This window comes from Trichoplax adhaerens, genomic scaffold, assembly GCF_000150275.1.
Source record: "Trichoplax adhaerens TRIADscaffold_9 genomic scaffold, whole genome shotgun sequence".
In the NCBI taxonomy this organism is placed as follows: Eukaryota; Metazoa; Placozoa; class Uniplacotomia; order Trichoplacea; family Trichoplacidae; genus Trichoplax; species Trichoplax adhaerens.
This window is the reverse complement of record NW_002060951.1, coordinates 1,498,470-1,511,560: the sequence shown is the minus strand read 5'-3', so window position 1 is coordinate 1,511,560 and position 13,091 is coordinate 1,498,470. Positions and strand designations below refer to the sequence as shown.

Genomic DNA, 13,091 nt, shown 5'->3' with positions numbered 1-13,091 from the left:
TAGAAAGTCTGCACTGACCGATAAAATTATTTTAAGCAATTTTTCAGAATATTGATATATGATCAGTTTTTAGCATTATCGCGTTAGTGAAATTATTTCCTGCGTGCTAAACGTAAAACTGAAGTTGAACACTAGTAAGAAGATGTATTACAGCTCTTAGCCCAATATATTCAAGTAAGCCTATCGCAGTCGTCTAGTACTTCAATTTTATAACCTATCCTACCTCAGAAACAGCATTAGTAGTGTTATAAAGTAAAATTTACTGCTAGTAAAATAATGACCAACACTAATAAAATTTAACCTAAGCACAATAATTGAGAAAAAATCAAAGCTGTTCGATAATAGATGACATTATAATGAAGTTATTATTTGTGAGCAACTTTGTCATATATTCTTCTCACGCACAATAAAAATAAGAATGTAGTTATTTAAGATAGGCCACATAAAAAGCGAGGAAATTGCTTTTGTCAAGCATTGCGGTGATAGTCAAATAGTGATTTAATTATGGCGCACGAAAGATGTTGAAAATTTTCTCCTCAGCATTTATTACTATTTATATTTGAATTGTATAGATAATACTGAATATTCGCAATAAACTAGATAACAGATAAAGAAAACTCTTATATTTGCAAAGGAACCATGTTATCATCTAATTTGCATTGGTACCTTTAGCTTAATAGATAGCTACCAGTATAGACGCATAACAAATATCATGAAGGAAGTACTTTTCCAATAGAAAATATAAACGAACTTTATAATATTTTTCAAAAGCTTATACCTGAAGTGCAAGTGATAATCATACTATTTGATAATCAAATTTTATTTTAACATCCTTATTTTTCTTAAGTAAACAAGTGACATTCTATTGCAGTCATTCTACTAGTCTATGCTATTCGTCTATTGTTCGGGTTTAAAAAATTAATTCAATGTCTTATCTATAGAACATTGTAAAAGAAAGTACTACTTTAAATGCTATCACTTGAATCTGATTATATCATCATTACTAACGTGGTCTACATTTAAGGCAACATGCTTAATATTAGTCCTACATTCTATGCTGTTGACCTGTAGCTAAGTCTAGTATTGAAGGACTATGAATATCTAAGAGAGACATTAATATTGCGACTGGATGTTACTGGAATGATATATGTTATGATTTTTATAAGAAAACATGTCATTAAAGTAAACAATAATCATTTAACCACACGGCAATAAGTAACTACATTATGTAATTAAATTCTTAAACACCCTAAAATTATACAACAACGGCCAAAATATTAGCTATAACCTTTCACAAATAGGTTAGTAAATAAGACAAATAAAGTGTGATAGAACTGTCGTATTGATAACAGTAGTAATCATTTTCAGTCAGCGAAATAACCTGCAGTAGAACTTGTTATAAGATATCTTTACAGGATTCCATATACCTTTGATGGTCAACAATTAGTCAGCTAAATGATATTACAGAAAATTCGAGCTACTTTAAGGAGAATGTTCAAAATATAATATGGTGATTCGAGGTTATCATGTTTAAATATCTTACAACAATTTTACTCATAAAATTCTTCTTGAACTAAATTTTTATCAAATGATTAAAGATAACCCTACTTTATAAAGTATCTAATAATTTTACAAAATTTGCGGTGTTTGGAAATACATGCTTTGACAATTACACTTTTCCAGAATACTAATCTGAGTTCTTTAAATTATAAAATGCTGTTTGATGCAAAGTAGTTCAGGCCTCCAAATTATAGCCCTTGATCTAATAATAAATCTATATAACGGTATTAAACAAATTTTAATGACATCAATCACGATTTATTAACTAAAAAATACCAAATTACACATCATTTCTCTTTTAAGTTGTTGAAGACGACTAATATACATCTTATGAAACCAGTTTTAATCTTGTATTCTGTATGTAAATGATATTGTTTCCATATATAGTTCATTAACTTAAATTATCCTCGAAAAACTCTAACAAAAGATACTTGTACAAAAATATCCGTTCGCAATGTCTAACTTTATAGCACCAATTTGCGGTTTAGGCTCAGAGAATAAATTCTTCTTAACAATAGCTCTAATGATGCCCGAAAGCTTTTGGGCCGTAAATTTTAAATTCCCTTTTAGATGAAAAGCTAATTCTTTATAATCTTTACACTATTCATTTCTTTCGAATCTAAGACGGTAATCTTTTGTAGTGATTAAGATAATGTGATCATTGTGATGAAATTATTTTAATAATGCCAAAACATCGATTGGTTTATTTGAGGTAAAACTGGAAACAAAACCATTCTACAATTTTTAATACCTAATATTACCACTCAATTGACTCATGATGCAGAAGTATCTAATCGTTTTTCACCTAAGATCTTTACAAATTTTATATTAATTAAGTTACGAGACTATTGACAAATTTATCAATAATAGTAGAAATTTCATCACATCTACTAAACTATATTAAAATAAATGGTGCTATATACTTATAATAAAACAGAAGTAATAATGCAATAACTTATATTATAATCTACGAAGGTATAAAAAAAGATATTTTGAATATAATTAATTTAATTCCCAAACTTTGAATTCCTAATAGCGAACTTTGAAAATCTCTAAAATGAAGACATGGAAGTACTTTATGCGACAATAATATAAATAAAATGTGTGTCCATACTTTGTTTCATTATAAAACTATTCAATTGTTATCTTGCTGAACAAAAACAAAAATATAAGCTATACGTTCGATGACAAGTTGATTTAAGCTATCAGTGCATATGATCGGTATTTCATAATCTTTAAAAGCATCAATAAGTGTTTATAATGCTTTATAATATCCTATATATTATATATTGTCACGCATTGCGCTGTTAACTCAATCAACAACTGCATCAATTATTCGATATCAGTCACAAGGATTAATGCACGGGAGCAGATTAATAATATTTTAACAGAATTTAATATACGTGAACTATCTTAAAATCTAATATGTTGCGGAATTTATCAATAGAAAGATCGGACTGGACTAATTTTTTATTGATATTTTCAATGCCTCAATAGGAGAAGTTATAATTAAGTGATCCATAGATCACAAACAATTGATTTTCACTAATTTACTAACACGAAATTAAAACTTTTTTCATAGGCAGAAATTTATTGTAAGTGAAACTGCTGTAATGCACCATTAAATGTGGTATTAGTAATAGGTCTCAACAAGTCATAAGTTAATAATCTGCTCATAATGATCACTTTTAAAAATAGATACATTTTGATCACATCTACTTTAAATGCAAAGAATAACGAGATAGGAGAATTGAATATAAAGTCTGGTAAGGAACGAATTCATAGCTCTAGACTATTGATTTATCCGTGTAACGGTACTTCATAATCTTTTAGAATCGCATCTTGGTCTTACAGGCAATAGGATCATATTTAAGCAGCTATTTACGACCTTGCATAGAATTAAATATTCAATTTAAAATATAATCGAAACATGGCCAAATTAGAGCTTATAAAAAATTTATCTCGTAACAAAATATACAATTATAAATTCTTTATTAAAGAATTTCATGTGATACTCTATAATTATTAACTAAGTAATAACTATTGATGCCACCAGCAACACCAGTTCTCATTATTATTATAAAACGGTAAAAATCATGCCTGCAATAATAACATTATCGAAATCGCAGATGTTAGACAAGTTCACTTCAGAAATTTAACTTGCCTGTTCACTATCAATCGATGGCGAGTTTCTTTTATCATGCCATCCGTATAAATATCTAACGTTTGCAATAATAATTAAGACCGTATCGCATACAAGATTATTTTTAGTTAAGCTTCCGAGAAAAATAAAAAGAAAATGTAAATAAATATAAAACGATGTCAATATAAGTTAAGCACTATAATACACACGCAGCAAATATTTATTTAGACTGGCTGCAACCTTAAGATACTATTGTTTTTCAACTTTATTGATCGTATACTTTAAAATTAGAATCTATAAAGCAATATATCTGTTACCAATAATGATACTAATAATAAAATTAATTACTTTGCTGTTCAATATTCTAATGTAATGATTAAAGATCAAGATATATTATAGCTGACTGATCTGATCTGATAATTGTTAGGTGGAATTACAATTTAAATTTCCGTCGAAATTCTCAACCCATGACCACCAATTATTTCCTGCTTGAATAATACTTATTCAAATATTTATAACAGAGCTAATTGCAAATTTCATAATCAAATTTCCTATCAATTTCTTTTCACTAAAGCCAGCATTGCCCGAATATCTAGCAGATTTGATATGGTTGATTAATCTTAGTTGCCATGTAAGTACTGATTCTATAACATCGTTCTCGGTATGGAATTAAGCGATAAGTAGTCCTTATCTAGTCTATGAAATACTTTCATTAGGAAGTAATGAAATCACTTATAACACGTAATAGATTTAAAGGTCTTATTCTAGTTTAATTTTTTAATTTCCTGATCTTTCAGTATGTCATGATGTAAACTAAAGCATAATGAACCTTTTTTATGAATATACAAGAATTCCTATTGGTTGTAGTCTAGATCCATCTTCTTTCAGTTTTGCATCTAGTAGATAATGCTACCATCAAAACATTATTATTTTTAGAATTCATTTCCGCTGTATAAAGTGCCATAACAAACTTGTAACTCCATTATAAGTTGCTATTATGAGTGAACATACTTGTTTCTCCTGAATTTAAATGTAACGGATGATGCCTATGGTAATACTATATACCACGTCATATCATTACAATATCTACCGGTATTTTACGCGCCTGGTCTTGTGTACAAATCAGCTATAATTATTTACTATATCACATGGCAACATAAGTAATATAATTTATCTCTATGATCGCAGAAATATCCGGCAATTAATTATAAATGCTACAAATCTAGTAGTATTACGAATACAAGATACCGTACTTGTTTTAGGATTAGAAGCTTAATAATATTTTTAGGCTTATTAATTCCACACTGAAAGGGGCATAATCATCATCAGAGTATTTCAACATTTCATTTTATTTAAGGTGTTGCTATCTATTGTATTAGTCCTTTATCAATTGAATTTTTCACTATTTGCATGGCTTACTACCCATCAGACCTATTTAGTTTATGTCAGAAGAACTGTAAAAACAAGCATATATGATCTAGGTGCAAATCTATAGGCGAATAGGTGAAAGATATATCATATTAATCATATCAGATACGATTATCTCTAGTTTACATTAATCGAAAGACATAAAACACGCCGTAAATATTGATCTGGGATTAGTGAGTAGAACAGAAAAGTGGAGGCTTTCCGTAAATGTATATTATATATTCATTTGATCATCATTATTAAATACTAAAATGAGATTATAATGCGAAATACAACACAATAATGATTAAGTTAGGCGATCCTATAATAATCTTAACGAATTGCTTACATTTTAAAATTTGCTAGAATAAACACTTTAATCTTAATGCTATAATATACTATAATATAGATATCGTTATTATTTATCTATCTACGATATAGTAGGTAAATTCTTAGAAGAATATTAAAATTTGCCGCTTAATATATCATATTTATAAAAGCGAAAATTGTTCAGCTTACTTTTGGAAATTATAATCTATCCGCTCTATTTATTTGACTAAACACTAAACTAATATTGTTTGGCAATATTTTAGGCTAAACTATCTACTTGAGAGCCATTTCCAGTCATCTGTCTTTTAGTGCTTCCGCCATTAACTTGGAACAAAGTTGATTGAGGTCTTCGAAGTGATTCTCTAGTGCGCATTGACAATATAGAATAGTTCGAGCTTCTGATAAGCTGAATCTAAGAAACACAACATAATAAATGAAAAGTTCACAAATCAGTATAATATAGTAATCGATTAATTATAAATAAACCTTACATTAACTCTTCCAATATTTTAATCTAAAATTTATTGCTTATAGCTACAGTACCAAGGCAATCTCGAAATCTCTATTTACGCTTAGTATAGTTATCCTTACCTTCGGTATAAAGAAAAGACACATACTAGATGTCGCACAAATTAGTATAAATGACGAATTAATAATATATCCTCCATCTATACCAGTTTGTGTCAATTGACCCACTAATACACCGATTGTTGCGAATATAACAGCGTTATAGATAGCTAATCCAATATGACGAGAATCGTTTAATTCTGCAATCGAAACACTTCGTGTCTCCCATGCCAAAAATGTACCAAATACAAGTAACAGAAATTTATATCCGTAGATAATTGCTAGCCAAATAGAACTATACTGACAACTGCAAATCATCGTTTGCGGTTGTATAATAATATTGGATCCAAGCTTAGATGGCTATTATTTAAATAAAGTACAAACATTCAACAAATTTATAATAAATAATTGATTATTACTTCTATTAAATACAATAAAATTTATGCGACCGTTTAAATTTAATATACTGTAAATAATAAGAATAACTTACATAGGATGTAAACTTTTCATATTGACCTGTAAACGGATCAATAGCTATCCATACTCCCAAAATAATCAAATCAACCACAAATAACAAGAATGTTAAACCAAAAAGAGAATGGTCTTTGATAACCTTTAATAATATATTAAATTACATCAAAGTACTTTAGTAAATTAACTTTAATCGAATCGTAAAGCTATTTCGTTGTTATACTAGCATTATAGAATACGAAATCTTGATCTAAACACTACTGTATAGTATGATGAAATGTTATTTAACAAGAGTATACGAATAAATTCGAGTTAAATTAAATAAAAAGAAGTTAATTACCACTTTTGTACTCGTCTTGTTTGTAAAAATAACATGGACTCGCCAAGTTTTAGCGAACATAGCGCCGAATGATAGTGTAAATCCTAAAGATAATAGACTAACACGAGCAGTACAAATCGCTGGTAGATAGATTTTATTAACTGTACCAGAGTCTACTCCAAACATAACAACAGCCACAAAGCATAATATAAAACCAATTAATATGAGATTATTTATTCTTGGACTTGACATTTTGATAACCCTAACATAAACGAATTAAAAACAGTTGAGATAAGTTATCGAGTATATTTATCCCTTTAATATAAATTTTATAGGCCAATTTGCAAGATTGGCCAAATGATATGATGTACTAGTACGACATTTACCGCAAATTGCGATGCAAATAATTGATGTACAAAAATGTAAGGGCAGCTATCATACCAATCACAGATAAAATTGACATAGCAACGAATACCCCTATGGTAATGTACTTTTCCAAGTAGCTAGTTATAAATCCATCGAACGGAACATGACCCCCTGCGGAATAAAGATTTTAATACTTACGATTAAAACTAAAGTATACACTTCATTATAGATGGTAACCATTGGAAAAAATTTAAGGAATATACCTGGCCAAATAAGTGGTTCACTTTCATTAAAAGTTATCACTTGACCTACACTCCTATACGATCCCACCACAACTAATCCAGTAGATGAAATATTGCCTATGATAGGATTATTTACGATTACGATAACTATTAAAATAACCATTTACTCACATTCTTTTACTTAGTGTAACATTACTAAGATCATGTTATAAAGATTCTCGCACAGCAGAAATTTATAATCGCTAACAATTATAGATTAAACGGCTCGCTAACATCAGAAATCATTTCTACAGCCAGTACATTAACATTACTATAAATCTACCCTAGGTATAAAAATCATTTATATTCTTATTCTCACCTCGGAACTGCTGTATATAGGCATTCCCAACCCTTGCTCCACTTGAAAAACTGAACGGACCCTTTTATGAGAGATAATTTATTTAAGATCCAAATCAGGAAATTTACTACTCGTACTTTGGTAATGTTTCATCATAATTAATTTTTGAATTAACATTAAAATTCAAATTTTCCTAAGTATGGATAGAATTACCAATTATGGTACACTATTACAACTATATCCTCAATTTAATTGATATCATCGTGCGTACGAATCCGTCTAGAAAAAGATCATAAAGTCTTATCTACACTTTTATACATACGGTTAATCCTAAAAAACTAGTCTTTTGAATAGCAATATTGAATATTTCTGCTATCTTGGCGTCGTATTTAAAATCAGCGAGGCTTGAATTGAGTTGCCGTAATTTATTATCTGTTTCATTTAGAGCTGATGCAAGACACCATAATGAATCGTAAGCCAAAGGATTCGGATAATCGTCACTACTACTTCGAGTTGTGTTGGTAAATTTATCATAATTATCTAAGAATTCTTGAAATGTCTATAAGAAGAATTATAGTAAAAGACAATTACAACCAATAATTACTTTATGCATTAGCTTACTAAACCCTATAATTTAATATGGTTTAGTCACTTTACGAAATTAGAGCAAAACATTTACGGATTTTAAAAGATAGAGCTCAATCATGGTTTGCTCATCATTCCTAATCAATAAGTATCATGTTATATGCAACTTACAAGTCCCGGAGCGGTCATTGTGTTAAAATCAGAAAGGAGTGGAGCATTCGTGTTACGAAAGGCTATGTAACCTTTGGCTACTTGAAGGATTTCGTAAGCTGAACAGTTAGTTAATGGTGCAAAGCGATTCCACCATAACCTCTGTGTAAAGATCGAGCCAAACCAAGCATAGTTTTCTCCATACATGCCAAGTTTGTAAGCCTAAATCATATTACGTTGCGTTAAGGAATTTTTAGCAGCACATAACGCAATATTCAATACTTAAACTAATAAATTTAATATTACAATGACGATAACGGAAGTATAAATTCCTTTTCAGTTGTCGAAAGATTGATTAGATTAATATACTATGTAGAAATGGTTCCAAGCCTAAGACTAATGCCGATACAACGTTGTAATGTAAATAGCACATCCCCTAAGACGCTTATTGAGACTCATTAGAAAAAAAAAATTGAAAAACTGAGAATCCCATCAAAAGTTATCGTTGGAACTGGAGAACACAGTGAATAAGATAATAAACCAAAGCAAATCTCTATTTTAGTCTCTTTGTTAACAAATAAAGGTTGACATATTTGATTTAATTTTGTACCACCATATATTTAATATGCACTTAATTAATATATATTACGAATAAAGTTATGGTTAATCAAATCATGTAATATCGGCTATGTGAAAAAATAAATCTTCAATAATTATAATGCATAAAACATGGGTTAACAGATTTGTAAACGAAGTTATTCGGTTTATGCTCTCTTAATTGTTCGAGTAGCTGAGATCCAATCATTTCTTAATAAATTTTGCAATGTAACTTGACAACATTATAGTATATATTCATAATTTAACCAACATAGGAGCAGACCGTACCGTACTGATGAGAATAATTACTTAGATCAATACACAAATGCAAATATCATTCATCAAATTATAGGATTTACGTAGACATCACATTTATAGCAATGGCAATCTAATATATAAAGACCGTTATTAAAAGCTCCATATCCACAAATATTCATATGAAGATGAAGAAATAATAGCTTTCTTAAAGATTAAATAGAATACTGATAATACGAGTACCAGATATGAACATTATTCTATTCTTTTTAAAATTTACTAGGGCATAAAATTTAAATCAATGGCGATCTACTATTTGAAGACCGTTATTAAAAGCTTCATGTCTATAAAAATTCGTGTGAAAATAGAGGAATAATAGCCTTCTATTAAGGGTAAATACTGTAGAATATTGATAATACGAGCGTCAACATCTGACGTTGGAATCAATGCTAATGTTTTGCTCGTTGAATCATTCAAGGCAATCTACTATACTTGAGGTAATCTGGAACAAATGATAAATGATATTTGACCTGAAGCTCTTTTGAACAGGAAGGACCACGAGATTTTATGTATCGATAACAATAAACATGGTTTCGTGTGTTTTTATTCAAAATAAAGTTACCTTAATTCCGCCTGAACACTATCCTATAGTTTGATTTATGTGACAATCGCGTAAAATAATGATTGTTAATTATTATAAATCGAAAGTGTAGTATTGTTTTAATTTTATGATAAAATTCTTTTCAGTAAGAAAATAACAACTGTAAATTTATCCATTCCAATTTAGCCCAGTTTAAGTGAGTAAGAATATGAAAAATAATAAGATGTGTAATACTTCCTTTGAGTAATCCCTTATACTGTACAATGTACATACAATGAAAAAGTACTATAGTTCCATAAAAACCGTAAAACAATTACATTGAAGGACTAAAGATTAAAGTACTGGTATTTTATATCTGATCAATGATGATAAGAAGTAAAAGGTATTTTTGGCATTTATAAGGCGTAACTTAAATTAAACAAGGATTGATTCAGATAAGAATAAAACAAAAAGAATTTAATTTTTAATCAGATATTTTAGCATAGCAAGGTATGACAATAGCTGCTAAAGAAATTTGGCTTTATTACTACCAGATTGCTCAGCTTATAAACTATGGTAACTAGATATTAAATTAAAAAATTAAACAATAAAATATCCTATAACTTACGTGGCAAAAAACTCTGGCCATTATGCGAGGATAACCAAACAGGAAAATAATTCGAGCACCTTTTTCCTAGGAAAATATCAAAAAATATCGTAATTGTATTCGATAAAATTGAATATTAATGCCGGCGCTATTTAAGCTATTCAAATTGGCACTGAATAAAGCAATTTATTATGCTACGTAAGAGTCGCTTATTTATGATTAGTGCTGTTATCAGCTGCGATGCCCTTTTTTATATCGTTTCCAAAAAGATTTATTTAAGAAGTGCTTCTGTACAATAGCAAGTACAAATAGTGTAATCGCCTTCGCGATCAGAGTATTGAAGCACCCGTAAATTACGTCTGTGATCTCACTTTCATTTTATTGGGCAATATCTCTTGCTTTGATATCGTTTGATATTCCATTTAGAAACATAACTTAGGTTGTAGCTACGTTCAATAATCAAAATTTTAAATTAAAATACAAAATTCTTTTTTGACATTCACTGTTACCTTTAACGTTTTAACTTGTAAATCAGGTTCAGTGACAAAAGTTTCCCTTGCAATAATATTGATACTAGCCTTCTCCAATTCTGTTTGCAAGTGCTGGGCTCCCTATAATATAAATACATCGATCATTAAACTTTATACTTTCAAATTATAGTAAAGAATAATTGTAATACTACACTAAAGTGTGGGTATAATTAATTAAATCGATAAATGTCACACATATGGATAGATGGATACTCATATTTTATGAAATATAGACCACGCTAAGATATGTCAGTACGCTTACTAACATTGTCAAATAATACATCGCTATGATACAAGATAGCTACTCTTTTCCATCCAAATCTTTTCACTAATCCTACACGAACAGAGTTATATGTAATATCCGTCAATAGGCTACTATAGAAGTAGGGAAATTCCTCTCGATTGCTGAATTGTGTTGATGTGGCCCCAGCTGACAGCTATAGCATCAGAAAATAAGAAAAATAACTAGAGATATCAAAGGAAATCAGTCTAAATTACAAGTAATAATAAACTATCATCAAAACCTGAATAAGATTCCAGTAACGAGCTATAGTAGCAACCACTGAAGACGAATGAGACGTATAAGGTCCCAGTAAAGCCATAAGTTGTGGACCGTGTAGAACTTCATTGACAAAGACTTTTCCAGCAATAATTTTGTTATACTACTAGGAGAAAATATGTAATGTCCACAACCGTTGCCGTATTTAAGAATTAATATTATAGAAAAAATTGAAACTTTAAGACACATGAGCACGATTAACCGTTAACGCAAAGTGCTTACCCCGTCATCTAATAACTTTAGCTTGAGTTCATACTGCTCGAGAACATCGCTTCTCGCATTAATATCACGTATTGCCATATCTGCTACATTTTTCATCATCTTCATCGAACTTTTAAGGTAGACGTAACTTGCTGGATATGTACCTCCTAAATGTAACGGCGTCTTGGTACCAGACGAGTAAACTGGAAGAATACATAACGCCAAATAACAGAAACACAGTGTTGAAGTTGAGTAAAGGTCTTTCTTAATCATATTCTTAACTTCTTGATGTCGTTAATATCACGTAAATGATCAAAATTACGACAGTTCGAAAAACGATTAATGAATTCGTATTACTGATGTTGCTTTTATTTATACCTTGGTAATAACAATGTGCAGTGTAATAAAATACAAAGTGTAAATTGATGCAAAGATTGAATCATACAAGTATTTACTATAAGTAGATAATACTGGAAAAAGATTGAATATGATTTCAATTTGTTGACAGTTTTGCATAATTGAGAACAGCTCAACTTCATCTGTAGCGATACCCACGGGTTAATTGTTTAATCTGTCAGTATGTATAAATAATATAAAATCGAAATGTCAATGTCTAGTTTTGACTATGAAAAGTCAATATTTCTTATAACTTAGTATATTTCTGTTAGTAAATTTTAAATTGATTACAAATGACGTCAGTAAAATTAATTACGCTTATTATTGTCTTTTAGATACTAAGGGAGCGAATTTATGATTCTGCTTTGTAAAATTTTGCTTCAGTTATTCGACGAAACTGATGATTTTTATTTCTATGCTTGGACTTCAATTACTATAACTTGATTTGTATGAAACAATGGAAATAAAAATAAAGTAATCAAGGTACGTACCATGTCACAATTGTCATATCAACTAAAGACTACCGTATATTTAAGATTCAATTTTGATTAAAATGGAAGTAGAAATCAATATTGAAAACCTTTATGATGACTTGATTATTCGTGAATGCTGCAATTTAACCTAGTAATTGAATTGATGCATAACCTCGGCGGAAAGCGAATTAAAAGGTTGAACAACATTTGTAATATACTGAGAATTGCAGCAAGACTAACTGCATAAGTTGTTTGTTTGGATGAAAGATATTAAATCTTAAATTTTAAAAGAGATTGAATCCTAAAAGATATCAATTCAGCACCTTTTATCTATAGCATAAAATAGCATTTTATGTAGATGTTTTCTTCTCATAGTAATTTGTAGAAATAAAATTATTGTACCGTAGCTTTAACGT

At 29.4% G+C, this 13,091-nt stretch overlaps 1 protein-coding gene across 1 annotated transcript; it reads right to left on the bottom strand.

Moving 5' to 3' along the window:
- Nucleotides 1-5,699: 5,699 nt before the first annotated feature.
- TRIADDRAFT_58938 (uncharacterized protein) lies at nucleotides 5,700-11,905 on the bottom strand (the record flags this gene model as incomplete). Its single annotated transcript, XM_002114898.1, has 14 exons — nucleotides 5,700-5,852; nucleotides 6,032-6,367; nucleotides 6,498-6,620; nucleotides 6,921-7,059; nucleotides 7,184-7,334; nucleotides 7,427-7,522; nucleotides 7,764-7,824; nucleotides 8,065-8,301; nucleotides 8,499-8,699; nucleotides 10,538-10,603; nucleotides 11,026-11,127; nucleotides 11,313-11,483; nucleotides 11,571-11,708; nucleotides 11,828-11,905. 14 exons carry the CDS (start codon nucleotides 11,903-11,905, stop codon nucleotides 5,700-5,702), a joined length of 2,052 nt encoding a protein of 683 aa, XP_002114934.1.
- Nucleotides 11,906-13,091: the final 1,186 nt, after the last annotated feature.